This window comes from Artibeus jamaicensis, unplaced genomic scaffold, assembly GCF_021234435.1.
Source record: "Artibeus jamaicensis isolate MK-2021 breed Jamaican fruit bat unplaced genomic scaffold, CSHL_Jam_final contig_64, whole genome shotgun sequence".
In the NCBI taxonomy this organism is placed as follows: domain Eukaryota; kingdom Metazoa; phylum Chordata; class Mammalia; order Chiroptera; family Phyllostomidae; genus Artibeus; species Artibeus jamaicensis.
This window is the reverse complement of record NW_026521911.1, coordinates 3,988,358-4,016,285: the sequence shown is the minus strand read 5'-3', so window position 1 is coordinate 4,016,285 and position 27,928 is coordinate 3,988,358. Positions and strand designations below refer to the sequence as shown.

At 54.8% G+C, this 27,928-nt stretch overlaps 1 protein-coding gene across 1 annotated transcript in view; it reads right to left on the bottom strand.

Annotated features, from left to right (window-relative positions):
• The window catches only part of DGAT2 (diacylglycerol O-acyltransferase 2), a 32,398-nt gene that overhangs the window by 4,205 nt on the left and 265 nt on the right, over window positions 1-27,928 (bottom strand). Inside the window, exons 2-6 of the mRNA XM_037131508.2 lie at window positions 13,686-13,814; window positions 7,536-7,643; window positions 7,089-7,159; window positions 871-1,075; window positions 85-259 (exon numbers count right to left, since the gene is read on the bottom strand). Of these exons, the coding sequence (XP_036987403.2) occupies window positions 85-259; window positions 871-1,075; window positions 7,089-7,159; window positions 7,536-7,643; window positions 13,686-13,814 (688 nt within the window). The remainder of the gene's footprint in view (window positions 1-84; window positions 260-870; window positions 1,076-7,088; window positions 7,160-7,535; window positions 7,644-13,685; window positions 13,815-27,928) is intronic.

The following is a 27,928-nucleotide window of genomic DNA, read 5'->3' as shown; positions in this document are numbered from 1 at the left end:
CTGGGGTCTGGACCCTGCCTCCAGGCAAGACTTCGGGCAAGTGTATGCACATGTGCACATGTGTACGTGCAGGGAGGCACCTACCCGTGTCGCAGCGCCAGTTTCACGAAGCCCTTGCGGTTGCGCAGGGTGACGGCATTCTTGCCCGGCCTGGAGCTCAGGGACTCGGCCGCACCCCCCACAACGATGATGATGGCGTTGCCAGTCCCATTCTTTGACAGCAAGTAGTCTATGGTGTCCCGGTTCACAGGGCAGATGCCTGGGGGGTGGAGGGGACACACAGTCAGAGCTGCCCCTGCAAGCACTGCCTACCCTGCACAGCCACCAAGAAACAGGGAGAGCCCTGGACTCGGGCCCCAGACTAACTCAGCCACTTAGAAGTCGTGTGGCCCTACGTAAGCTGTCCTCTTCCTGAGCCTTGGCTGATTTATCTGAAAAATGTGGATAATGACACAAGGCTGTCTGGGTAACTTAATCATTTGGCAAATACTGTCTGAGGTCTTCACTCTGCCAGGCTGGTGCCAGGTGCTGGGAAGCCCCACGAATCAGGTTGCTGGAGGTCACAGGCCAGGGGATAATGGCAGAGCCATAGACAACATCAGGTTGTTCAGAGAGCAGCACAGAGGCTGGGGCACCCAGAAAAGGGGCCAGAGAAGGCTTCCTAGGGAAGATGTTACCCAAGGTGAATCCTGAAGACCTCATGACAGCTCTCCCGCCCCACCCTGGCCCCCCACACCTGCAGCAGGCTGCACCTCTCAGCGTAGGAATGGTGTGGTATACTGGCTTCCAGGTGAATCTGTCACCTCACTCTGTGGTGGCTCAGGTCTTGGCAGGGGAGCCCAGTAAGGATAAGCAGAGATGGACTCTCACCTCCAGACATCAGGTACTCCCTCAGCACTGGCATCCGGAAGTTGCCAGCCAGTGTGGCCAGGTAAGGCCTTATGCCTGGGAACTTCTTGCTCACACTCGTGGCCTCTGTGCTGAAGTTGCAGAAGGCACCCAGGCCCATGATGCCATGGGGATGGTATCCCAGGATGTAGTTCCTGGTGGTCAGCAGGTTGTGAGTCTTCACCAGCTGCAGGGAAAACCCTCAGGTGAGAAGAAACTGGCCGGGAGAGGGGTCCAGGGTGCACCCAGAAGGTGGACAGGCTGGGTTTGCCATACCTGCTGGGACTGTGGGCCTCAAGGCTGGAGCGACTCTCCACACCCAACCTCAGGCTCTCATCACTGGGGCCACAGCACCTCGTGCTTGCCGGTTGCTGTTTGGACTTCGAGTCCCTGGGAAGCGGGTAGGAAACTTTCTCCCTTGACCCCCTGGTTTCGCCAGCGAAACACACCAGGTTCTCTTGTTTGCACTCTCCCAGCCCCCTGTCTTCCCCGCTCTGGGCCTATCCTCACTGCAGCCAGAGTGACTGTTCTAAAACCCAGTGCCAACCCTGTAACTCTCTGGTTCTCACTGGGATAGAGTCCAAGCCTCTTAGTCTGGCCAGAGAAGGGATGGTGTGGCTAGATGGAATGGAAACTTCCAGGCAGCAGGTTCAGCTCAGGCTCTGATACAGGAAGGACAAGGGCAAGCAACAGCCCTTGTGCCAGCGACAGGGGTGGAGGGGGAGAGAGTCAGCTGTACAGCTGGGCAGCTGACCTGTGGTACTTTCAACTGAGCTGTGCTGGGACGCTCTAAAGAATGACTGGCTTCCGCAGAGGCCACCCCTGGTCTGGCGTCAGGGTTAGAGGACGGGTGGCTGGTGCGAGGTTTCCTTCCCTAAATGCTGAGCCCCGAGAGGCACCTGCCCAGCATCGTAACACACAGGCGGGACGAGGGTGCTGAGAGGGGTGGAGAGTGCCGGTATTTTGTTCAGAAAAGACATCACATTTCTTCTGATCAGAAAAATAATGAATAATCACAGAGAATTTTCAAAATACAGAAAAATTTTTTGAAAAGAAAAAAAAAGATAAGGAAGTCAAAAGCACCTACCCTCCCATCATCCAGCTAAACCCTCTGATGTGCTGAGTACTCTTTCTAGTCAAATACACACACACAAAATTGAGGTCATGTGGTTGGTACCATTTATATATAATTCCCCACCAGGCATTATCATATCCTGTCTATTTCTCCTTATCGAATTCCTCAGCCATATGTCTTCTCATGGCTGTATCATTCTCTCACACGGCTGTGCTACCTGTAATGGAACTATCATCAAATTCTGACTGCCGGACCTTTAAAAAGCTTCCAAAATTTCCCTCAGAAATAATGCCTCCATAAACACTATGTTTTATCCACATAACTGATTATTTTCTTGAGACAAACTTCTAGAAATATAGTTCCTGGGTCCAGGGATGTGGTTATTTTGGCCCCGTGGGGTTCCCTGACTCTGTAAAAAGGAGAAGTCGGCGCAGCCACCTGCAGAGTTTAAAAGTGCCTGCTTCCATGCACTGGTGCAGAGCTACCGGCCATCAGCAGAACGTGAAGAGCCCAGGTTCTCTGTGAGCGCAGATGCAGGAACCCCCTGGCTAAGGGAAGGACACTATGCTCCGTTGGGGGTGAGGGGTGGCAGGGGATGGCCTCCGGGAAGTCACTGCTTGCAATCCGAGGGCGGCCAGAGGGGACGGAAGCGGGGGCAGCTCCCTGACTGCCGGTATGCATAAGGGTGAGCGAGCCCTGCTGAGCTCCACTCTCTGTTGCTGGAGATATTCTTACTCTTTCTCCCACTTTGTCTCCGGCAAGCAGATTACAGCTGCTCAAAAACCCAACCAACTCTCAGCTGACAGCTACATAAATGGGGAGCAGCAGCAGTTTGATTTGTGGCTCATGGGGTAGGGGCAGTGGGAGGATCCAATGGGAGCCCAGCTTGTCAAGCTCTGCAAGGTGGTCGTTCTGAGACTTTGCCTCCTAAAGAGCAGGGCTGCCCACCATGTTAACACTCAGCAAAGCTAGGAAGGAAAAAGCACCTGTGCCAGTTGCCGCAGAAAAGGCAGGCACTGAGGTAAGAGCTCAAGCAGCCAGTACTGCGCTGGAAACTTGATCCTGTCCTGAGCGGGTAGCTGGGCCAGGGAGCCCAAAGCACAGAGTGAGCTGGAAGCACCCTGCTCTAGGCCGTTCCTTCCATGACAAGGGGGACACGGAGGCCCAGCGAGAAGAGCTGCTGCTTCCCGGGGGGGCCCAGGGAAACACTCTCCACTTTTCAGGAGGCCACCAAGCTGCACTTTTCCCAGGGCCTGGGTTGTCAGCGTGTCATCTAGTGGAAGCCCTGCTGGCTCTTTAAATCATTTCTCCCCTCCCCTGGCCTGTCTGGTGGGACACGTGGTTAAAGGAGGTGCCATGGAGCACAGTGCAGACTAATGGCCCTTGGTGGCGGTGCAGTGCTGAGAGGTGTGCAGGCGCCTGACACGGGTTCGACCTGTCTCTGTCCCACACTCTTCTTCCCTCAGGGCTGGACAGAGTGTCCGTCCTGGAGAAAGGAGGAAGGACACCTCTAATAAAGGCTCTGTTGACAAGCTGCGCTTGTGAGCCCTGTTTCCCAGAACGAAGTCTCGGTCCGAGGGGGTGTCCGGGCCAGGCCTCCTGGCTCATGTGAGCCTGGGACACATTCCTGGCAAGTCACTCCTCACACTCTGCCTCTCAGGACAGGGAAGGTGCTCAGACAGGCGTGCGCCACCCTGGCACCACAGAGAGGGAAACTCAGAAGCAGAGCAGAGACTCGCAGGGCTCACACAGCAGGGCCGGGTGGCGGGGCCGCGGGAGTGAAAACCTGGGTCCTAAACAAACAGCCTGGGTTCCTGTACCAGCCCTGACACTGACTTGCTTCCTGAACTTGGGGCAGCCCCTCTGCTCTCGGCCTCACTAGGCCTGTCATGAAATGATGCAGGTGGACAAACAGAGGACTCTAAGCTCAGAGTCTTTCGTAGTCTCCTCTCTAAACATCCTTCCTAGACCCAGACACTGCTGGGGAAGACCAGCAGTCCAGACGCCTGCTGCTAACACAGGAGCGGGCAGCTGCGGGTAGTGGGTGCAGCTAAAGATCATTACACAACTGTTGGCAAGAGGCTGGGAACAAGGGGTGAGACAGGAGGGCCAAACATGACTCTCCACAGAGCGCCAGCCCTGATGACAGAGAGGAGCCTGGACAAGGTCACCGGCAGGCAACAGCAAAGGCCAGGTTGAGACTCAATGTCCTAGCCTGATGGAGGCCCGGTGTGGCTTCGGTCCTCATGCCCGGGGGCCTCCCAGAGCCAACCCAACCTGTCTCGTTTCCAATTCCCAGCTGACTGTTTGGAACAGAGGTGTGATAAGGGACACTGGGTTTTGCTTTGGTTCTTTTAGAAAGGCAAAGATCCGTGCAGTCTGACCACAGCCACCGGGGCACTGTCTTCTGGGATGAGGGGGCTGTCAGACTTGAGGAGGGCCCCTGTGGGGCAGGCCACCCTGAACAGTGGGGCCTGGCCCCTGAGCTGAGGGCCCCAGTAGGGAGAACCGAGTCCACAGTTCCTCACAATGAACCATGGTTCACCACTTTTTATCACAGGCACAGCTCCACTTTGCACACCGGACTAATGGGGTTTGGGCAGCTTGAAAGAGTGCAACTGGGGTCCCGTGGGCAGAGAGTGACAGAGTCTAGCAGGATCCATTAGACAGTGAGCTCATGTGAGGGCAGGGACCAGGGCTGACTTTCCTGTGTCCCCATGTCCAGCCCTGCACAGTGAGCAGCCACTGATGCTCCGGGAACAGAGTGACAGAGCAAAAACTCAACCCAGGGCTCCAACAGCAAAGCAGAGAGAGGTGGGGCTCAATCTGATGAGGAAACCTGGGACTGAACCTCCTCCAGAGAAATGGGTGGTAGGAATTCAGGGGGATAGAACCCGGAGCCCGGATTCCAGTACCAGTGCAGGCACGGACTCGCTGTGCAGCCTGTACTGGTCCCTGCCCTTCCTTGGGACGGTTTCCTCACCTCCCAAATGAAAGGGTTGGGTCCCATGATGCAACATGCTCCCAGCAACAACAGCCCTGAATTCCTCACAGAGGGAGGGATGGGGTCAGCAGAAGGGAGGGGTGAGAACCCTGACCCTGAAGGTTCTGGAAAATGTGGGCTCAGGCTGGGTTGGGCAGAAGGAGCTGGCTCTGGGGGAGCCCCACCGTACTGGGTGCAGTGAAGGAATGGAGGGGTCGCCCAGGCACCTCCCCGAGGCCGCACGCCAGGATGTCTCAGTCACTGACTCAGAACAGCAAACATATACCACCCTGCGTCACGCACACTTTCACACTCACAGGCTGCCACCACTCTGAAACCCCACTGCTTTCTGCTGGGTTCTCTCAGCAGCTAGGGTGTGCCGGGGCTGGGGTGCTGGCTGAGCTCGCCTGACAGGTCTTTCCCCTGCAGGATTCTGACAGAATTATCCACAATCCACAAGCGTCACTCAAATGTACAGGGGTCCAGGCGCCTCTGCCTTGCCAAGCTAGCTTGCAGACCACAGGCAGGGGGATGGAGTTGAGACTAAAGCCAGACCACGCCACCATTTATTCTGTCAGGACCTGGAGGTCGGCCCCAGAGAAAAGAGACAGTGGGCGCTCAGAAGACTGGAATGGAGGACTCTGAGCAGCCGATGGTGCATCAGGAAGGAAACCCGGAGACCAACTTGGTCTAAATTTGTTTCATACGAGGGGACTGAACCCTGGAAGGGACAGTGCCTCACCCAGGGTCAGGCTGGGCTCTTCCTGCCTCCACCCTCCAGTGCGGTGGGAAGCCTGAGTGTCCACACTTCCCTCCCAAGGCTCAGCTGCCCAGGGAGGCAGAGCGCTGTGGTGGGAAGGGCCCAGGCTTTGAGGCCAGACAGCAATCGGAACCTACCCTCACTAGCCTCAGTCAGCTCTGCCACTCTGACCTGCCCTTTCCTCTTTTGTTCAAAAGGGACACAGGAGGGGCTCTCCCCTCTCCCTGCCTCTTCCCACCAGGCGCATTATTTTGCCTTTCTCTCTCCTAAACCCCAAGGGCCCTTCTGCCTCTGTAACTTGTTTTCTGAGCCTCCACAGCCCTACTGGCTCACTTCTACTACCTCTATAACTTTCTAAATAAACTTTGTCTTACCGTTTAGGAAACCATAAAAAAAAAACAAGGGAGGAAGTTAGTACCCCTTACAGGAGACTCCTTGGGGAAACTGCTGGCTCCTAGCCGTCTCCCAGTAAACGGAGACCCTCCCTGTCCACGCCAGAGTCTTCTCCGCACACCCAGGCGCCTGCACACCCACGGTTTGCCTGCCTCTTCAGTGCTGCTGTCTTGAGGGTGGAGTTCTAGGAGCAGCGTCTCCAGACGCCTTCCCCAAGCACTTCAGCAACTAGGGTCTCACTCTTCTTTCATTGCACATCAAATTTCCTGGGCCTTATTCCCATGGCCACGACCACCAGTGACCCACCTGTGATGGGCGGAGAGCGGTGGCATTTCTGTAAGAGCTTCGGAAGGAGAGAAAGCCCCTCACACCAATTGTTATACTTGGTTCAGTGAAATCCCTGGTTCAGGCCAGATGAACTTCGACTGCTTAAGTATTACTCTTGATAAATGCCCTCACATGTTAAGCTACGCCTTGAACACTCACTGAAAGGCAGACACACAACGGCCAAAACATCTGCTGCTACACCTGCTCCTCAGATCACTCAGGGTCTCCGTGTCTGAAACACCTTTTAGATTCAAATGCTAGATCAAGTCTTGTTTCCCCAAGGAGAGAGCAAGCTTCTTGCTTCTTCCTTTCCCCAAACAAGAACCAACAACTATCGTATTTCCCCTTTTGCCTTGACTGCCAGGAAGCTCAGAACTAATGCTGAAGTTTAACCACCACACTCTGTGTTAACCCTTATGGCTGAAATACTAGTGTGTTTCCCCCCAAGTCTGATTTTCTGTTTGCTTGGTATGGCATGATGTGTGCCCTAAATTGCACAAATCCTGCATAAATTGAAAAAGAGTATAAACAGATGCTCTGAGTGGAATGTGCCACGTGGTTCAACTCAGCATGGGTGGTCACTGTGGATGGGCAGGTTAAAGCTCGAATTCAGATCTCCCAGCCATTCCCACCCTCCAAAGACAATATCCAAAGATCTTTACCTGAATGGGAAAGTAGTCTCGAAAGTAGCGCCACACAGCCCAATTTCGGACCCACTCTGACCTTCTGCCACCTTCCAGAGAACAAAATACAGTGTTGGAAAGGAGTGGGAATGGGGGAAGGGGACGTTTGGGCAAAAAGACAAGACAGAGGCAGTGTGAAACCCTGAGGTGGGCAACTATCACCCCCTGCCCACTGGGCCCCTGTCCACGTTCGTTCTCTCATGTGAGACCAACCCTCAACTGAGTGTGAGCTCCTACGAGGACCAGGATAGTGCCCCTAGAAGTGGTTTTAGACCCCCCACCCCACCACTCCCTGGTCTAGCCCAAATGTTTCACGTAATAGGTATTAAGTAAAAAGAGGCAACACCCACAATGAGGAACCTCAGCTTGTGCAAGAGGGAAGGTTCTCAGGGCAAGGCAATGGGGCAAGGAGACCCGTGCCCTTACCTTTCTTGGGTGTGTTCCAGTCAAACACCAGCCAGGTGAAGTACAGCACAGCGATGAGCCAGCAATCGGTGCAGAACGTGTACATGAGGATGACGGTGCAGGCCACCCCTGGTGGGCAAGCAGAAGGCCACAGGTCAGGCACTGTCCTCCCCGCGTGGGCCTCTGGCTTCCCTGGGCAAAGGCTCACCGAGTGACTAAGTGAGCGTTTACTGTGGCACTAAGCTAGGCACAACCAAGGCCATGGGCATTACCCGGGGAGGAGCAGACTCAGAGACGAGCCTCATGTCCTTCTGCAGCTCCGAGGGCTGGCACTAAGGGGCATGTGGGCTCTGTGTTGTCTGGGCAATGGCATCAGAGAAGGTGGACTTCAGCTTCTTGTGAAGCTGTCCTTTGAGCTGTTATTTTGACCCCTCCTCGCCCATCCTCTTCCCCACAGAGTCCAGCACAGATACCGCGGACTAGGCAGGGACCTACCAAGTGCCTCCTCATCCCAGGACCTGGGCTGGGCCACTGTCTCAAGCGTGAGGTGAGATTACTTTTAGGCTAGTTTAGAGATGAGAAAGCTGCAGCTCTGGGAGGGGGGTAACTTGCCCAAGGTCACCCTGCAAGATAGTGGCAGAACCAGAATTCAAACCATAATCTGCACCAGGCTTCAGTAATTCACCAAAAACTAGAAGCCGCAGACTGCCACCGGAGGAACCTGAGAGGGGAGGATCCCTGACCCGGCGGGAGGGCTGGCCACTTCCAACACAACAAGAGCCAGGGCCCCAGGCCAAGGCCCAGAGCCCATCAGGCACCCCCCCCCCAAGATAAATAAATAAATAAAACCTTAGCAGGATACTTAGAAGACTCCCTGGGGCCAACTGCCATGTGGTCACTTTGTTCTGGGCCTGCTGGCCATAAGGTTGAATAACCTGGCCCAGAGAGGCAGGACGGTCCATGCCATGCCCGGCTTGCCTCATAGCTTGCCCTTAGATGCCCTCCGCAGGCTTCTACCTTTCCAGTTTCCCCCAGCCTTCAGAAGCTCTGTTCTCCAGTGCGACGCTACCTTCCGGTGTGGGCGCCTCCCCTCTAAGTTCTCTACCTTGGGAGCCACATCTTCTCTGCCCCCGGCACTCAGCACAGTGCCAGGGGCGGTAGATACTCATGTTCCGTAGACACGGGCCCTGTCCGCTGCCCAGGGAGGGAAGCCAGCCCTTGTAGGATGCCCACCCTCAGCTGGACACTGTGCTGGTCAGGGGTGCTCTAGAGCTATCTGGCTCTGGACTTCATATGCTCTTCTCCTCACCCTGCTGACCCTCCTCTGGTTTTCCAAGGGAGAGGGAAGGGCCAGACGGGGGCTCCATGTGGAAGTTCCCTGTCATCCGCAATCCGTTCTATACCCCCGAGCTAGCCTCTCCCCAAGGTGGCTAAAACGGGACAACTATCTGGGGAGGGGCAGTGAGCACTGAGTGGCCAGGCGTCCCGTTTGGCAGGACGAGCTCGGGGCTGTGATGTCACAGACAGGGAAGGCCAGTCTCCAGGGAAGCATTCGCAGCCTATGAAACCCTGTCAAAGGCAAACTGTGAAGTACTTGACGCAATTTGGTGAACGCTTATGTCTAAGACGAGGCCACCTACAGAGTCCCCCACATTATTGATCAGTTTGCCACTGGTCCTCTTTCTGAGGCCTGAGAAAGAGCGGCAGGTAATTCAAGCTCTGAAGAAGCCAGGTGGGCCTGGGCAGGACTGTGAGGCTCAGGTGAGGGGCTGAGCGGCCTGAAAACCTGGCTGCCATCACACCCCTAATTCTCCCAAGGGGCGGCTGGACTGGAGAGGCTGAGCCCCGGGCCCACTCTGGAAGTGTGGGCTCTCTGAGCACGTGGGAATCCCTACCTACTATCCTCGCTCTGGTGCTAAGTCTGGACGGAGGAACAGAGAACAAATGGAGAGTCTGGAGACAGCATTCTAGTTCAGGACTTTCTCCTGGGGGGGGGGGTTGGGGGTCCCACTCCCCTTAATCCTTGTGTGTCCATAGCCTCTCTCACCTCACTCATCACCTGCCTGCCCCATCAGACCCCTTCCAGCAGACCCTGAGCTCCTTGGGAGCTGCAACGGGGTCAGATTAGCCTCACCAGCCCCAGCAACCAACACAGGAAAGGTTTACTGAGCACAAAATGAACTAAACCCACGATCAACCTTCCTTTCTCAAAGACGATCCTGGTTTCCATGCCCTGCTCCACCCTCACAGGTCATGGGGCTGCACAGGAATCAGCGTTGTGGGGTCTGTGAGATATAAGCACCGTCCAAAGGCCCTGCTGGCTTCATGTGTGGAGGCTCAGGACCCCGAGGCCCGTGAGTAGGACAGAGAGGCAGCAGAGGGCCCCGTGAAGAGCATGGATATGCTCTTCCATGAAGCCCCGGCCCTTCCACTCACAGGCTACGGCCCGTCCCTGACCCCCAACCTCCTTACAGGGGGTTGGGAAGATCACATGAGATGATGTGTGAAGAGGACTTACACACAGTTAAGCGTCTGATCCAAAGAACCATGGACTTGGATAGAAAAAAAAAATGACATCTTAATTTTTACCTATCTCTGATGGAAATTTAGTATTTCCTTCATTTACTAATGTAACAGACCACAGTAGTATCAGCAGTGCTGTTGACGGTGACACCAGTGGAAAACAAAGGTGTTGGCCCAGGCCAGATAGCTCGGTTGGTTAAAGCATTGTCCTGATGTACCAAGGTTGTGGGTTTGATCCCTGGTCAGGGCACATACAAGAATCAACCAATGAATGTGTAAAGAAGTGGAACAACAAATCGATGCTTCTCTCTCTCAAATCAATAAATAAAAAAGTAAAATATGTTTATTAAAAGAAAGAAAACAAAGGTATTTATATATCACATTTGTAGCAGTTGCAGATACCTTGTAAATTATTTATTCTCATCACTACTTAAGAATTAGAGTAATGATTACTCCTGCTGATAGAGCTTTTTATTTACCGTAATAATAAAAAGCAGCCCCGGCTGGTGTGGCTCAGTAGATTGAGCGCCAGCCTGTGGACCAAAGGGTTGCTGCTTCAGTTCCCGGTCAGGGCACATGCCTGGGGTGTGGGCCGGGTACCTGGCTGCAGCACTGAGAGAGGCAACCAATGGATGTTTCTCTCTCACATCGATGGACGCTTCTCTCCCTCTCTTTCTCCCTCCTTGCCTCTCTCTCTAAAAATAAATAAATAAAATATTTTTTTAAAAAGCACATGGGTTACTATATGTCTAATTTGATTTTTTCTTTTTTTAATTCTCAATATGTTCATTGATTTTTTTAAATATTTTATTTCTTTCTTTATTTTTAGAGAAAGGGGAAGGGAAGGAGAAAGAGAGGGAGAGAAACATCAATGTGTGTTTGCCTCTCACAGGCCCCCACTGGGGACCTGGCCTGCAACCTAGGCACGCGCCCTGACTGGGAATTGAACTGCAACCCTTTGGTTCACAGCCCATGCTCAATCCACTGAGCTAGACCAGCCAGAGCTGTTCACTGATTTTAGAGAGAGAGGAAGGACGAGGGAGGGGGAGAGAGAAAGAAAATCTGAGAGAGAAAATGCGAGAGAGAAACATCGATTAGTTTCCTCCTGTATTCACCCTGACCGGGGATTGAACCCACAACCTAGGTGTGTGCCCTGACCAGCAATCAAACCTGCAACCTTCTGATGTATGGGACGACACTCTAACCAACTGAGCAACCTGGCCAGGGATAATTTGATTTCTTAAAGTGTGCATATTTATATTTAAATATCATTGGTTTTCAGTATCAGTGGCCACCTTTGAAATCCAATGTACTTTGTATTATACCCTTCAGAGCATTGGGAAAAGTTTGTGGCCTTTATCAGAATGCCAGAGGAAGTCTACGGCAGAAAAACGGGGAAGAGCCTCGCTGGTCCAGAGGGAGGCTGCTGAGGAGGGTCACAACAGCCTTTGCAGCACCAGGAGAGCCTCTGCCAGCAGATCTGGGTGGCAGGAGGAGAGAGAGACCGGGCTGCACAGGGCAATAATTAGCAGCAGCTCAGCAGACCCGCCCATCCAACCAGGCTTGGCTCCCACCTACACGAGGGCGTTGGGAAGATGCTGGGCCGGTTTCTGGGCTGTGGTTGGGTTTGATGGATTGTTAACCTACAGCTCGGGGCCAGTGCCTGTTGGTGCTGCACGGGCTGTGGTTCGACCAGCTGCTCAGTGCTCCATCAGCCACGCTCTGACCCACTAAGACGGGAAAGTGGCTGCTTCTCTGTGCAAATGGGGACTATGGGAGCTGCTGCATGAGATGAAGCAGGGAGCTGGGTGACTGGACTCTGTGGGGTCTTTGCTTGGTCCCACCACTTTCTTCTCATGTGATTCTGGGCAAGGCTCTACCTGTACTGCTGGTCCCCTAGTTCCTATCTGAAAACAAAGGGGCTACGCTGTGCTCTCCGCTCTGTGCAGGTCAAGATGGGGGTTTGAGCCCCGAGGGAGCCAGTTTGATTTGCTGTATTCCTCGGATCATTGTTTCTTTACCTCTTTGAGGCTGTACGTCCCCGTAAGAATCTGAGGACAGGCCTGGCCGCGCACTAGTGCTGTCTCAACACGCCACAGTTGCGGATGTGATCCCCAGTCAGGGCGCATACAAAAAGCAGCTAATACATGCATCAGTAAATGGAACAACAAATTGATGCTTCTTTCTCTCAATCTCCCTCTAAAATCAATAAATAAAAATTTTTAAAATAAAAATAAGAATTTGAGGACAGCAATTGCCTTTGACCCCAGAAAAGGGCGCATATACTCTCACATATAATTTTGCACTTAAGGTTAGGGGGTTCATGGACACCCTAAAGTCTGCTCTTGGGCCTAAAGGTGAAGACTGGCTGTTTTAGAGTCTCATTGCACAGCCCCACGGAACCTCTGTGAGTTTTTATTTCCTCACCTGAGAAGAAGGAAGTCACGGAAAAACTTAGCAAGTGTCTGGTACACTGTGGGGGGCTCAATAAGGGCACCCCCAGCCCCATCCCTTTGCCCTGCACCGGGAGGGAGGGGCTGCACACAGCTGCCCCAGAAATGCAGTCTCAGAGGCCCCCGCGCCTCCTGGTAGGACGGCTGCTCAGCACTGACAGGGTGACTCCTGACAGTGCCATCAGACTGGACAGTCCTGAAGGGTGGGCCCCCCGAGGGACTCGCCCACGGGCCCTGGAATGTACTCTATGCTTCTCTGCAGCAGGTTTGTCTGCCTATGTGCTGGGAAAGCCTCTTGTTATGCTGGAGACACAAGGGCCCACGGAAGAGAAGAGGCTGCTGGGAGAGCAGGGGCTAGCCCAGGCCTGGGCCCCCTCCTCCTCCTACACAGTCTGCGGTGTCCTGACCCTGGTTGGGACAGTGACCCGGGGAGTGAGGGCCCCAACCTGGGCCTGCAAAAGCACAGGTGTGGGAGGTGCTGAGAGCGGAGGGAGCGGCAGCAGATGGGCTGTGGGAGGCAGCCAGGGAGTGTGTTCAGCAGGAGGTGGGTGACTGTACCCTGTGCTACCTGCTCTCATTCCTTATCTCGAATGTCCACAAAAGCCATGTGAATTAGGCGGCATTTTCCTCACCTTCAAAATGGGGACACTAACTTTCGGACACCTGTGTAAGGGCCCAGAGCTCATTAGAACTCAAACCCAGCTTATTTTGTGGCCCATGCTTCTCTCACATCTGGGAAGGTGCCTGTGGGAGGTGGGCTGGCGGTGGGGACTCTGAGGCTGGAGGGAAGGGGACAGCGAGCTGATGTGTCACCGCTGCTGTTCTGAGGCAGTAGAGCACCCTGCCAAAGCAACACACCTGCCAGGAAATGTTTGTTGGTAGGCAGGGAGGCACGTGGGAAAAACAGAGGCTATGGGGTCCTGCAGACCTGAATTCACATCTATGTGACTTTGGACAAACTACTTACCTTCTCTGAGACTTGGGTTTCTCACCTGTAAAGTGGGAACCGTACCACCACCTCCCATATTTAGGAAACTCACTGAGCCCTCATGCATGCCTAGGGGTAGAGCACTGGACTGGGGCCCAAAAGGCGGTAAGTAGTAAGATGCTCTTAGCCCTCACCCCTGAGCTCCTGTTTTAATCTCTGTTGGGGAGGCAGCCCCTGCCTGCCCTTGCCCTTGAGGCCCCAGCTTACCCAGCACGAGGAAGGACAGGACCCATTGTAGCACCGAGATGACCTGCAGCTGCTTTTCCACTTTGGACCTGTTGAGCCAGGTGATGGAGAAGAGGTCCTGGAGGGCGGAAAGGATGCTGGAGCCAGTGCCTGTGGTAGAGGGGAGATGTCAGCCCGCTGTCCCCTTTCCTCCAGCCTCAGAGTTCCCACCACCAGCCCACCTCCCACAGGTACCTTCCCAGATGTAAGGAGCATGGACCACAAAATCAGATAGATGTAGGTTCAAATCCTAGCCCTGCCACCCAGTAGCTACAATTTCTGGGCTGTTATGTGCCGCCCTGTGCCCCAGTTTTTATACCTACCCAGTAGGAATGGTGTCCCCTCATAGGATCATTTTGGAGACCAAGTGAGGTAGCCAGAGAGGCTAGGCGGAGCCTCTCCACAGCTGCCAGCTCTCTTCCTTCCCACCACCCCTACCAAACACACGTCCCTATCCTTTATCTGGGTCTAGTACAAATATTTAACCTTTGGTTTGTGTCTATGAGGCCAAGGACAGAGTTTCAACATCCAATTCGCAATGTTTTTTCCTCCAACTGTACTTTGAGTGCCCCAAGTCCCTACCCCACCCCCTTTACCCCCAGGGCTGACACCCTTTTGAAGGCACTCAGCACCCTTGCCTGCAACCCCAACACCACCAAGCCCGCAGCCACTAGCACCTGCAGAGGGTTTACACTTTCAGCTCCGTCTCAGTGCCCTCAGCTTAGGACTCAGAGAGAAACCAGGCCAGAGCTTTGCTTCTGCAAAGGACCTGCTGGCCACGGAGCTTCAGGCAGCCAGGGGCACTAAGGGCTGCAGTTACACTGACTACCGAGCAAGTGCCGAACCTGGAAGTTAGGACAAGATGTGTTCACTTAATTAGCTCTGTGGTGGTACCCTGAGGACGACGCCCTGGACTTCAGCGACTGAGGGACAGTGGGACCAGAAAGCCTGGTGACAGCAAAATGGGCAGCACTGGAAGCAAGCATGGCAGAGGGTCCTAATCCACACCCCACTCCTTCCAGAAGCTGAGCCAAAGGAGGGGGCCACTTGAAACCCCATGTTCGCTGAACCCCAACTGCATGCCCCTCACTCAACAAATCTTCACCGAGTGCCTGATGTGTTCTAGTTAAACATTCCTTCACACCCGACTCTGCAAGGCCCTGCACCTAAGTCACAATCTTGTCCTTGTCCTTGAGGGTCCCATGACCTTTCACCCTGACCTACAGCTGGGAGTGGGAGGGAGAAGGGTTTAGGGGCTTACAGTCAAGCATTTGCATTTCTTCAAAATCTGTAGAAAAACAAAGCCACAGCAGAGTTTAGAAAGGGACAGAACTGTCATCAGCTGGAAGTCAACAACCACTCTGACATTTAGGCAGAACACAGACAAGTCAAGGCAGACAGATGAGTGCCGTCCTCTCTGCCTGGTCTAACGGATCAGCAGGAGGGTGCCTGGGACAGCAGGGCTCTAACACCAGTCCGAATCTTGGATCTGATTGCTACTGTGACCCCAGGCAGACCGGGAGGGCTCTTTGACATGTCCTCAGGGTATGGCACATACTAGGTGTTCAGCAGCCCCTATGAGGTAGCAGTATGTGACTCACAAAAGCACCTGAAGAGGCTGGGCCACAGAAGCATTCCAGAGGTTTTGCCCCAAACTGCTCTTCCACCCTCCCTCTGTAAAAACCCTACGTCACAGGTCCTTCCCACCTCCACATTTTCCTGACGCCCACCCTGGGGAATCACCCAGCTGGACCATCAGGGAGACTGAGAAGGGCATTGACTTGCACCAGGTTGTCCAGGCAGCAGGGCCAGGGTTGGAATCCAGGATTCCTGCCCCCTGCCCAGGGTACCTCCTATTCCTCCACAGCAGGTGTCAAGCACCCATGGGACACAGTGGCCCAATGGTGGGCTGTGCTCAGGACCTGGTAAACCTGTCCAGAAGTGGGCAGTGGCCTGGGGAGGCACATGAGGGAGGGAAATGAGGCCTCAGCAGTCATAAACTCCTGATCCAAGGTCTGGAGCAGGGGCCCGGGCAGCTAAGAGCGGGCTAAAGGGTGGGCGGGTCTGGGTCTGGGTCTGGGTCTGGGTCCAGGTCCGGGTCCGGGGTAGGCTGGGTGCCCTGGCTGGAAAGAAGGCAGAATGGGCTCTAGCACCTCCCTACTCAAAGAGTGGTCACTTGAGCTGTTTAAAAATACAGGATCTGGGGCCCCAGCCTTGAAATGCTGAATCAAAACCTGCATTTTAACAAGCTCCTCATTTCAAAGTCTCAGGTCGAGTAAGTCTGGGGTGGGGGCAGGGCTGGAGGGAGGAGCTGGGGGCCTCCACCTTCACAGTTCAGGGGAAAGAAAGCACCGTAGGGAAGACCGTCAGACACTGTCTTATTTGCCCACTTCCTACTGCAAACAGGACCTCAAGGCCAACAGCCTGAGGAATGCTTAAGGAAAGGGCTGGGGTCAAGCCCTGCCTTTGTATCAGGGCCAGTCAGCTGGCTGCATTCATCACCACTGTGCTGAGTGCTCCTGCTCGGGGTGGGGCCGGGCACCTAGTGATTCCACACTAGTATCATATCCCCCAAGGAAATGACTGCAAAGACCTGGGTCTGCTAAGCTCAGTAAAGGTTTCTCACAATGAGCTAAGGGCCAAGTGCAGGAACTGCAGGCCCTTTTGTCCAACCCTCATCCAGGCAGGAAGAAGAGGGTGTAAGGGACCCCCACAAGTCCCACAGCACACTGGCCAAAGCTGGGCTTCTCTCACACTACCTAGACTGTTCTCACCGGCCTGGTCCCCACTACGGCCCACAGCCAGCTCTGCCACAAAGTAGGAAATGCAAAGTCCCCTGAGGAATGGCAAGTACCTCTGTGGGAGCCCAGGAGCGGGCAACCACTGTGCTCCTCCGGCCTGAGCCTGCTTGGCTGGCTGTCGGCCGCAAGATTCCAGCCTGGCTGACCACAGAGCTGGGCCCCAGGAGCTGGCCTGTCCCATTTCGATGGTGATAAAAACGGCTTGGGGAAGTAACATGACCAAGGTCACTAGGTCAGAGAGTGGCAGGGTTGGGCTGAATTGAGCCCCGACTTACAGGACTGCATCCTGTCACTATGCTGCAGGTCCCCCTGTTCCTTCTGTCTTCTCCCCACGATAAAGCGGGGGGGGGGGGGGGGGGGGCTGGGGGCTGGGAGGAGACGGTGGGGTGGGGTTGGGGGGCAGATGACCTGTCTTCCTTCAGGGGTGGTCCAGGAGCAGGCATCTTGTACAACAGGCTAAGTGGCAGTAGGGCCTGGGGTTCCAGGCCCAGCCGCACACCGAGGTGTTACGTTGGCCGAGTCACCGCCCCCTCTGGGCTTCGGTTTCCCATCCGTATGATGGGGGTGGGGAGGATGGACTCTACAATCTTTTTCACTGCTTGCACTCTGGTGTGCCCCCTCCTGAGGACATCGCCTAGAGGCTTGTCACCTTGTGACAGCCCTGGTATAGTTGCCTGGCAGGTGGGAGGTAAGGGTTCCGCTGGGTACCTCCAGGCCTCTGCCAGCCCTCGTGGCTCAGCAGTCGGCGCCCCTCTGCCGTGGCTGTGGCAGGGAGGGGTCCAGTAGAAACTAGTTGGATGCCAATGCTACATACAGTCAGATGCCACCACTGCCACCTTCACACCCAGTCCCAGGTGGGGCCAGCAGGGAGCCTCGGCGTCCGGCTAAGTGCCAGCTCCCTCCCACCTGCTCCCTGCCACCCACCCCGGCCTCCCTCAGTACACCTCCCTCTCTGCGGGCCCTCTCAGCACCAGTCCCACCGCAGCCAGTGTCTGTTCACCTGGCCTTCCTCCTCCGCCAGCGTCTCCTGGGTGCCGGCGTTCAGACCTGATTCATCTGTGTGGCCGGGGCCCTGTACAGGGCCTGTGACAGAGGAGCTCACAGAGGTTTACTACATGAGTGACAAACCCATAGGCCCCAGGGCCAGATGGAGGCCTGCATGCCCACGTTAGACTGCACTGCCCGCCAGGAAGGCCCCTGCCCCATCGCTGAGGACACCGGAGCTGGGGTGGAGGGGGCAGGGGGGGCTGCTCTCACTGTTCCTGAGCATGAGTGTCCCCACCTGTGAGGGGAACAGAAACCCTACCCACAGAGTGTCTTTTATCATGGAGGGAGACAAGGCAGGCCACAGAGTGAGCTGGCTAGTGCTATAGAGAAAAGTTCCCAATAGCCAATTCCGATAGCTGCTCCCAGGTCCCGATTATCGTTGGCTCGTAGATTTGGGAGGGCAGAGAGGGTGGAGCTGCCAGAGGCCCAGTGTAGCTCTCTTACAACCAGAAAGGAATCCCCTCCCCTCGAGTCTATATGGGGCTTCACAGTCCACAGCACTCCCCAGGAAGGTAGACAAGACAGGAATAGGCAACCCCATTTCACACAGAAGGAAACTGAGGCAAGGTGAAGCCAAAAGAGGTTAGGCCATTTGCCTGAGGTCAGGATGTAGGGGAACCAGGACTCAAGGCAGGTATTTAGGCTCTGAGTCCCTCATTTCCATGATGCCACGCTGTTGAAGGCTGGTCCCCAAACCAAGCCAGTCCACACCCAGACTCCAGGGACACACCTCCAGCTGAGGGAGGGCTGCCTGCTGTGCCCCACTGCACACCCCAGTCTGGTGGGGACACTCTCCTGTAGACTGGCTGTGCGAAGAATGTGAACCTCACTCGACCCACGTGTCCCGTCAAACCGAGCTCCTGCTGCAAGGGCTGAGCCAGAGCTGCTCACCGCACACTCCTCAGCCTGGGGTCGGCGCGGGGATCGGCACGGGTGTGTCCGAACACCTCCTTGCCCAACATCTGATGGCAGAGTGACCAGGGAGGCCACCCAGGGCTGATGAAAACAGGGTATCCTCTCAAACAAGCCCGAGGGGCAGGGTCTGACCTCTAGTCCCCATAATCTGAAAAAGGGTCCTGGGTCAGCCCGGCCCCCGCCTGGCACTGTGACCTTGGGCATGATGCTGGGGCTCTCTCAGCTTCACTTTTCTCATCTGCTAAATGAGGACAATGATCCCAACTCGCAGCACTGCTGGGCAGACTAAACGAAGAAAACGCACGTAAGGTACAGCTGGCATCTGTTCTGCCATTCCGTGACAGCTGCCGCCATTGCTTCTATCACTGACCAGGGCGGGGAGGGCACTGATGGTGAGCAGTCACAGATTTGTTACGAGAAGAGGGAACAGAGTGAGCACGGCGACAGGGGTGGCTCCAAGGGGGCGGTGAGGCCTTGGCAGGGCCCCGAAGACAAGGTCTGGGAGGCAAAGAGGAGGCAAGTAGGCACCGTGGGGAGAAGCAACTGCCGGAGAGGCTCAGAGGGCGCTGCTCAGAGGCAGGTCCGAAGAGAACGTTTTAGGACCCAAGAACGGGGTTCACGGTTAATCCCAGTGGAGCGGAGGACAGAGGAGTCAGAAAGGGCTACTACAGTAGTCAGGAATGGCTTCCAGAGGAGGCAGATGGGGCCAGAGGTAAGACTGACTCAGGGAGCCCTTAGGTGGGAAGTGCTGTCCTAGCCCCTGGGGACACAGCAGTGAACACAGCGTAGGAAGTCTCCCCAGTTAGAGGTTAGAGCCAGGCTGGAGCTGTACATTCTGCTGGGGAGAGAGAAAGCTCTGATGTGGTGTCAGGCAGTGACGAGAGCTTTGAAGAATAATCATTCTGGGGTAGTGGGCTAGAGAGAGGGGCAAGAGCACTCTGTGATGGGTGGAGAGGAGGCGCTGAGCGTGGCCAGCCTCGGGGGGGAGGCAGGAGCACAAGGGTCATGTCTGTGGACAGCCCACACGGCTTCATCCACCACTGTCAATGCTGACATCTTGGGGGGTGGCGGGTGCGCCAACCTGGGGACAACGCAAAGGACCGGAAGTTAGGTGTCAGGAGGACCTGGCCCCTAACTTGAAAGAAGCGTAGGCTCAGTGAGTCACTTCCTGTGCAAGTCTCAGTTTCCTCATCTGTACAGTGGGGCTAATACCTACCTCGGCAGGCTGCTGTGAGGAATAAATGATAATGCATAGGCAAGAGCACCATAAAAAGGAAAAGACCTGTGTGGATGCCAGATAATTATCAAGTGAGCCTTGGTATCCCCTCCTGTCTACTGGGCACAGCAACCTTTGTCCTGCCTCAAAGTGCAGGCATCAGCTGACCTGAGATTCGCACCCTGGCTCCGACGTCTTACCTGCTGTGAGACCCTGCAGGTCCCTACCCCATCTGAGACTCAGTATTGTCCTTACTTACGACCCAGGATTGTTGTGAAGGATCCGAACAACTAATGGAAGAGGCCCAAACAGTGTCTGGCACATCTGCTACAGACCCAAAAAGATGCCAGTGAGGTCACAGACATGTGAACGGCTTCTGTGAGTGGGGACGACAACCTGCTCACATCCCCAGGGGGATGTGCCCATGGGGCCCACCTGCCCCGGGCCACCAGCTGCTAAGTAGACAGTGGGGAAGTCACCTCAAGCTACTCTAAAGAACTGGGTGCAAGTACTGTACAGAGGCAGAGGATGGACATACTGACACCCTGACTGGCCATTCTAGCCCCAGGGAGGCCAAGGAAGCTAGGCCAAGTGCCAAAGAGATGCCGCATCTTCGAGGTGAGAGGCAAGCTTTCTTCCTGGCCCTCAGGTGGCTGTCAGTGGCACTCCACTCAGGCGATGATGAGAGGCTCGGTCATGGCTCTGGAGGGTCATGCCTGTTATTTTGGAGTCCGAGTCCAGGGCTGGGCTCCCGCAAGACCTGCCCACAAGCCTGTCCCCATTCTGCATCTTACCACATGCTCAGTCAGAAATCCCTTCCCTCCCAGAAGTCTTCCTTCACTCACGGCCCTGCCTGCATTCCCTGCAGGTGGAATTTTGCACCTGCAAGTCCAGTCTGGCCACTGGCTCAGCACCAGCCTGGCACTGAGGGGTGGCCCCTTAGAGACCTTCTGCACCATTCAGGGCTGACCCTTCCTGGGGGAAGCCTTCCTCTGCCCACCCCACCTCAGTGCCCCCTCTACTCAGCCTTTTCTCACTGTGAGAACAAGTGTGCATTTGTTTGCAGGGACCATGTCTTCCTTATCTGGGCCCCTGTGCCCAGCATGGGGTCAGGGACACAGCAGGAACTCAATCAATGTTGGCTGAACGACTGGATGCTCAAGGGGACGGAGACCAACAAACAGGGCCTGGACCAGAACAGAGGTATGCCCCATCCGCAGCTGACCGGCCTGGGCCATGACAGAGGGTCAAATGGAACTTTTTGGGGAATCAGAAGGGAAAGGTCCCCTCCAGCTGGAGGGGGTGTGTGAAAGGCAGGGTAAAGGCGGAAGGCTCTAGAGGAAGGGGGAGAAGGACCAGGTCCAAACATTATTATGCATTTAGCAGTGCTTCCCACGTACCCAGTCCAGGCCCGGCTGCAGCAGGGTGCTGCCAGACCCTGCCTCTGCTTCGGGGGGCCCTGCTGGAGGCTGAGTTCTGCTCCAGGGCCACCTATCCTAGCTATGATGGCCCCAGGAGATAGGGCGGTGACCAATTAGGCACAAAGGGCTAAGTCTGAGCCAGGTAATCTAGAGGAGGCCCCCAATCCACCTGGGGGATATTCTCTGGAAACCCTCCTGGAGGAGGTAACAGATGTAAAGGATGAGCACGAGTGTGCCAGGCCGACAGGAGGCAGGTGCACGGTCAGGCACCAGAGTCCTGCAAAGGCCTGGAAGGGAGAGAGCACAAGTTTGAGGACTTAACTGTAAGCAGCTCAGCCGGGCTGGAGCAAGGAGACCGTGAGAGTGTGTGAGTCTAGGTGAGAATGTGAAGAGGGGGCCACAAATTCAGGACAGGGAATGACAGGTCAGGGAGTTCTGAGCACCGCCACCCTGGAGGCCTGGAAGATTGTCAACCCCAATTCCCCACCCCCCAGTTCCTTACACCAACTGCAGCTGAAGCCTAAGGGCCCTAAGGCCACCAGCCAGCTGTTTACCTGGTGCAGACACATTGGTGAGTTCTTTTCTGGAGGGACTAACAATTCCCACTTTAAGGGTTTTGTTTTGCAAACTAGGGGTCCTTACAGCAGGGCCCATTATGACATCTGGCCCAAGAGGAAGCCAACTCAGCTGTGCAGGCATGCTGGCCGGAAGGCCTGGTTCAGCCTCAGGACCCCACCTGGGCTCAGTGGCTCCTTGCTTGTTGGACCTTGGGGCACCCTGTGTAGGACACAGGCAGGCAGTCAGGCATCGTGGGCATCCACAGATGCTGGGGACCCTGGGCCTCCTCCAAGCTTCTCTAGTTCTCAGTTTCCCCACTGACACTAAATTTGGAGATTGGGTGAGATCCGGTGAAATCTAAAGTCCTGACAACCTGGGCCTTCTGTGCTCTGCTGGAATGTACTAATGAATTTTTATCGGTAAGAGATCCCTCTAAAGAGACTATAAGCCCCTCCTCAGGCTACTCCAGAGACCTGAATTTTCAAGCACTTGCTTTCCCCGAAGGAGGGGAAGTCCTGGGAGGAGAGGTCAAGGAAGTGGGGCCCTTAGGGTTCCGTGTTCCCAACACGTCGGAATGGTAACCAGGACTGTCAGGTGATTGCTGAGGACCCCAATGGCCCACTTTCCCCACCCCCACCTTCTGACACATTAAAAAATAGCTACTGAAGTGGGAGGGGTTGCCATGGCAACGCCTGTACCGTCAGCCTGTACCTACGTCACCAAGGAGTTCTCAAAATAGGTCCCTATCACAACGTATGAGCAAGTGTGGGGAGCTAAGTTCTTCTGGGGAACTTCCTGGGCCCCCAGCAGGACATGAGCTCTTTTTCACAAGGACACATTGAGAAAAGAATGAGGAGGAGGTCAACGCCCCACGGCCCCACAGCAGTCAAGCGCAGGACTAGAATCATTTCTGCAGTAGATTGGAAATGAGCCTGAGGAAGCCCGTCCCAGCCAGCCTGCCTCACTGCACAGGTGAGGAGGTCCAGGTTCTAATAGGGCAGGGTCTGCCCAAGTTCACACGGGAAGCAGAAGCAGAGTGAGGCTCCTGGCCCTTTGCACAGGGCTGTTAAATATACTCTAATTTGAGAGTATAAAATGTGAAAGGAATTCACATTTTCTACTTCTGCTGATTTGCCCAAATGGTTCGTGGGTTCAGCTTCCTTGGGTCTGCAGCATAACCCAGGCAGATACTCTTAGGACACTTTTGCCCATTTCACAGATGAGGAGACTAGGAATAGGAAGGGGTCCTGGCTTGCTGAGGCTTCACAGCAGTTCAGGGGCTGAGTAGGGGCTGAACAGACCCCAGGCCTGACTCCTAGCCCCAGCCGCTCAAATCTACTAGCAGCAGCTCCATAGCAGGAGACCCCAGAAGTGGCAGAGGCCACGAAACCAAGTGCACCAGGCTCCTTTTCTCCCCAGGCAGGTGTAGGTGAGCCACCGGGCCTGGGTGTGGCAGCCCGTCTCTGCCCCTTAAGGTACATACCAGGACTCCGGGCCAGATTGGGGGCTGGGAGGCCCTGCAGTCAGACTGCCCCTCCCACCCAGTCTCATGCCCCCGTTTATGCCATTCCCTGTGCCTGAAAGTTTCTTCCTGCCTTGCTAATGCCTACTCATCTTTCAGTATCCACGCTGAATGTCACCTCTTCCAGAAAGCCTTCCCTGACCCCAAGGTGATTAACTGTCCCACCCTCACCTCCAGGCCTCCACAGTTTCCCTTGCTTCATTCTCTGACACTGTGTGGGTCACTGCGTATGGCCATCTTGTGTATACCCCCTAGTCCCACTTCCTCAAAGGCAGGTCCCAGGGCCGACCGACCTGTGCGCAGCCCAGGGTCTAACTCACAGGAGGCGCTCCATCAACAAGCTGAAGGGTCCCCACCGTGCTGAAGCTTCCTGGATGCCCCAGAGCAGAGCCTGCCACTCTCCACAGTGCTGGGGACCTGTTGTGCAGCGTCACACAGGATAGATGACAGGGACTACCTTTGGTGCCACAGGTTGGTTTACAAAGCACTTCCCATTCACGCTCACTTTCTTGAGGGTTTGAGATTTCTGAGCCTATATTACAGGGGGAGTGAGATCCCCAGAAGGGAAGTGAGCTGCCGGTCAGGTCCCGGAGGGAAGCCAGGGCTGGAATTCTAGCTCTCTGGCTTCTAAGCCCTGGAAGCAATGAGGGGGACCATGGTGAGCCAGGCTCCACCCACTTCGCACTCAGCCCTAGAGCCAGCTTGGGCTGAGACTGGGTGTCTCCAGGGCAGGGGGCAGCTGCAGCCCCAGCACAGGCAGACCCAGAGGAGGCCCGGGGAAGAATGAGGAATCACACAGAGCTTCCTGCCAAGAGGGACAGAGCAGCTCTCAGGAGGGATGAGGACCCATTAATGATTCATTCACTCAACAAATATTTGCTGGTCACCTACCACCAGGCACTGCACTGCAGGCCCGAAGGTACAACACTGAGAAGGACAGACAAGGTTCCTGTTCCCAAGGGCTGACATTCTTATGGAGAGACAATGACCTAAACAGACAATGACCTCCACATAATAATTTACATAATGATAAGGATTATAAAAAAATAAAACACGATGTGGGGAGGCCACTAGGGGGGCAGCTTTCTAGATGCATGGTCCGAAAAGGCCTATGAGGGGGGCTGAAGAGTAGGAAGCCAGCTGTGCAAAGATGTGGGCAGAAGGGCAGCGAGGCGGGGCTGAACTGGTGGGGATGCTGCAGGGACGGGAAGACCGCCGGCCATTCCCGAGCACAGCGTGGGAGGTGAGGAGGCCACGAAGCAGTGGAGCTGCTCGCACGGGGCTTCATGGCCACAGGGAGGAGTCTGAGAGGTTCAAAGTGGGATGAGGGGCAACTGGCAGTCCGCCTGCCGTCCATGCTCCGAGGGCTCGTGGAGGCGCCACCCATCAGGGCGAACTGCAGTGGGAGGGCTTCCTCAAAAAGCCCGGGAGGGGTGGCCTGCCACCCACATCATGAAAACTGGAAGCAGCTGAGCACCTACAATGGCCAGAGCCCTGTGCTCAGCCCTTTGCTGCCTCACCACACTTCCCTCTTGGTTTAAGGGGGCAAGTCACAGACAGGAGATGGGCTTGGGTTCTAACCCTGGCTCTGATAACTCCAGACCAGAGCCCCCTCTCTGGGGCACTCACTGTCCCATCTGTAACTTAAGGTCTGGGCCAGATCCACTGTTAACAGATAGTTATGCTTTTATGACTCAAGTATTGCTACTGTATTTGGAGGTAGGAGGAGGGGGGTGGGGCAGGATTTCCACACTGGTACTGACTCACCCAGCCTGCTAGTAAATATTACTCTCGGACCTTCTTTCCCAGCCCAGATGAGCCACTGGCATCACAGATAACCCAAAAGTGGCCTCTGTGCAGTGGGGAAGTTGGACAGGGGAGGGGAAAAGCTACAGCAAATTAGGGAAGAAGAGAACATCAGAATGACGTTCTCATCCTACAGTTTAGGACTGAGTTAGGTAACCGTACCACGCCTCGGTTCCAGAGTTACCCCCCAACAATCTAGCCTCTTAGTCTTACCTCCCCACCAAGTGCCTGCCTGCAACCCCACCCCCCGTGATGGGGAGCTTCACCCCCACCCACACTGAGCCTGCAGCAGTCCTTAACAGCTATTAGAAAGAATTCCTCCAATACGGCAAAATCATTATGAGCCCATAAACCCACCCCTGTGCCAGGCCTTGCTGTTTGAAACCATACACAACAATCAGCTCAGAACGTCACTGGGGCGGTCACCGTCTCATGCTGGGTCATGGGTTGAACCCTAGGGACAGAGGCAGGCATTAGAGGGCTCTGACTAGAAGAGCCTCCTGTCCAGGGGCGAAGGCAGGGATGCAAATGTGCCTAACTCTACAGCCTTCACCCCAACACAGGACAGTCCTTCAGAGATTAATCAACACAGACTCCCGCCTCCCTCCTGACAGACACCCGCCCACCCATGCTCCCATAGCTGGCCTTTTCTTGTGGTCAAGAAATCAGGCACCAAGGTGTCTATTCAATCTCTCACCCATTGCAGGACTTCCCTTCACAGAATCCATGGTCTCTCCTTGAATACTGCCACTAACAGGGTGTTCACCACCTCACAACTGTGGCACCTTATCTACAGAGGCAAACCGGGACACTGGAGAGTGTTGTCAAGGGCCAAGGAGGTAGAAAGCAGGTCTAATGGAGATATCTAGATAACACAAAATTTGCTTCAGCACCCTCCCCTACTCCACCCAGTCTTTCATCAAAGCAGATCCCAGAGAGCTAAATTGATTGGCTCGTATTTCATACCAGCCCTTGCTACATCCCATGATGGAATTCTTTGCAGCCAATTAAAAAACAAAAATAAAACAAAAACCAGTGTTTTCAAGATCTGATAACAACATGGGGAAAATGCTCCTAATATGATATTAAGTCACTTGGTCAAAATCATGCCCTAGAAGTCCTCCTAAATAACGAACTCTAGGTCAAAAGCATGAGAGCCAGGGGCCCTGGCCCCTGGAAGACATGGTTCCCAGCCTGCGGGGAGCAAGATGAGGGAAGGGGATGACCAGGAAGGACCAGCACAGAGAGCATCCCTGGCCCATTCCCTGGAGCCAAGAGCATTTTTTAAAGCCTGAATATGGGTAAGTCCCTTCCTCCCCTTCTTATGGGCCCCCAAAGGGCACAGTGAACAGACCAGCACTCTTAAGTGAGAGAAGAGGCTGTCAGAGGCTACTGGGCCGGGCGCACTGGGCAGCTTAAGCTGCTTGCCCCTCCAGACGGCAACGGCAGTGCAGTACCTCTCCAAGAGCAAGCAGCACCCAGACCAAGAGGGCAAGCAGTCATAGCGACAATCTCACAGGGAACGACAACGCCCAGGACACAGTTAACCTGTGACACTGCTCCACAGTGATACAGCCACCAGAATATTGTGTGTGATTTTGAGTAACAGAAGGAAATAATCACAATGTAGCGTCGAGAGGGAGGAAACAGGCTCCAGAATCTATGTACAGCATGCCCTCGACTTTACCTATATAATGTGTACAAACAAAAGTATAAAGAATGTACTAAAATGGCAACAGAGAACTATCTTTGGATAGTCGATACCAGCAATTTAAATTTTCATCCTGTTTTTCTATGCTTCTCAAAATTCCAATAATTAACATGCTTATTTTTATAATGAAGCTAGATGGAATAGGGGATTGTTAGTTGCTAAAGAAAAATCCTGAGTAGGACAGGTTCAGCAAGCAGAATAAAGACTTGCGGGGAGGGAGTGAGGCAGGGAGGGAGGGTTCAAGCAAGACAGACACTCAGACCAGGACAGCTATGTTGACTTCCCAGAGTCTCCTGGACTTGTGTTTAATCCCCTCCTTAAGGCCTTTGTTAAAGATACCTTAAGCAAGTCCTGTACTTCTCCAGCCGCACCTGTGGGGGTGGGGTGTGGGAGGGGGAAGGGAGGATCTGCCTCCAGGGGGAAAGCTCTGGAATTTGATCTCAGCTCTGTCCCATTCACCCAGGGTCCTCTGCCCACTTTTACATGTGCCAGGCTCACAGTTGCTTCTGAGGGGGCTCCAGAGCCTGAGCTGGAGGATGGATGTTGGACAGAGGACAGTGCCGGCACACGGGTCCCGTCAGGCACGTCTCTGTCTGGTGGCTGTTTCGGTTGAGTGCAGAAGCCTTGTGACTCTGCCCCAGCCAGTCTCTCCCCTTTGCTCCCTCAAGTGAGGAGAAAGGGGAGGGGGTAACTGCTAGGGGTCACCAATAATGCTGGGGGCTGGAGAGTTGTCAAATATCATCCCTATTTCACTAATGAGAAAAACAGGCTGGGGCAAGGAAAGTGATGTAAGAGCGGATGCAAATATTGATGCGTGCTAGAGTGGAGAATGAACCCAGACGTGACTACCATGCCAAACTGCCTGGATCAGGCCAGGTAACCATTATTCTTCCCTCATCCCAGACCCAGGTGATCTGCGAGGAAGGGGCGGGGACGGGAACGACAGGCTTTCCCAAAAGAAAAGGGGATAAGACCTTAACCTGCACCGTGGCCAGTCCTCCAGCAGCACACCCTCATTATAAGAACACAATCCTGCTGGTCGTTAGAGCCCTTCATCACAGCTTTTTCCGAAAACCTTCTTGCAGCTTCGTAGCCCCAGGACGAGAAAGCCCGAAAACCCACGCAGACCCCTTGGTGGTGACAATTTATATCTCCCATACTCTCATCACCCCATCGCCGAGACACCTCACGTGACAGCACAGACCCTTCCATTCCAGCCCTCACTATG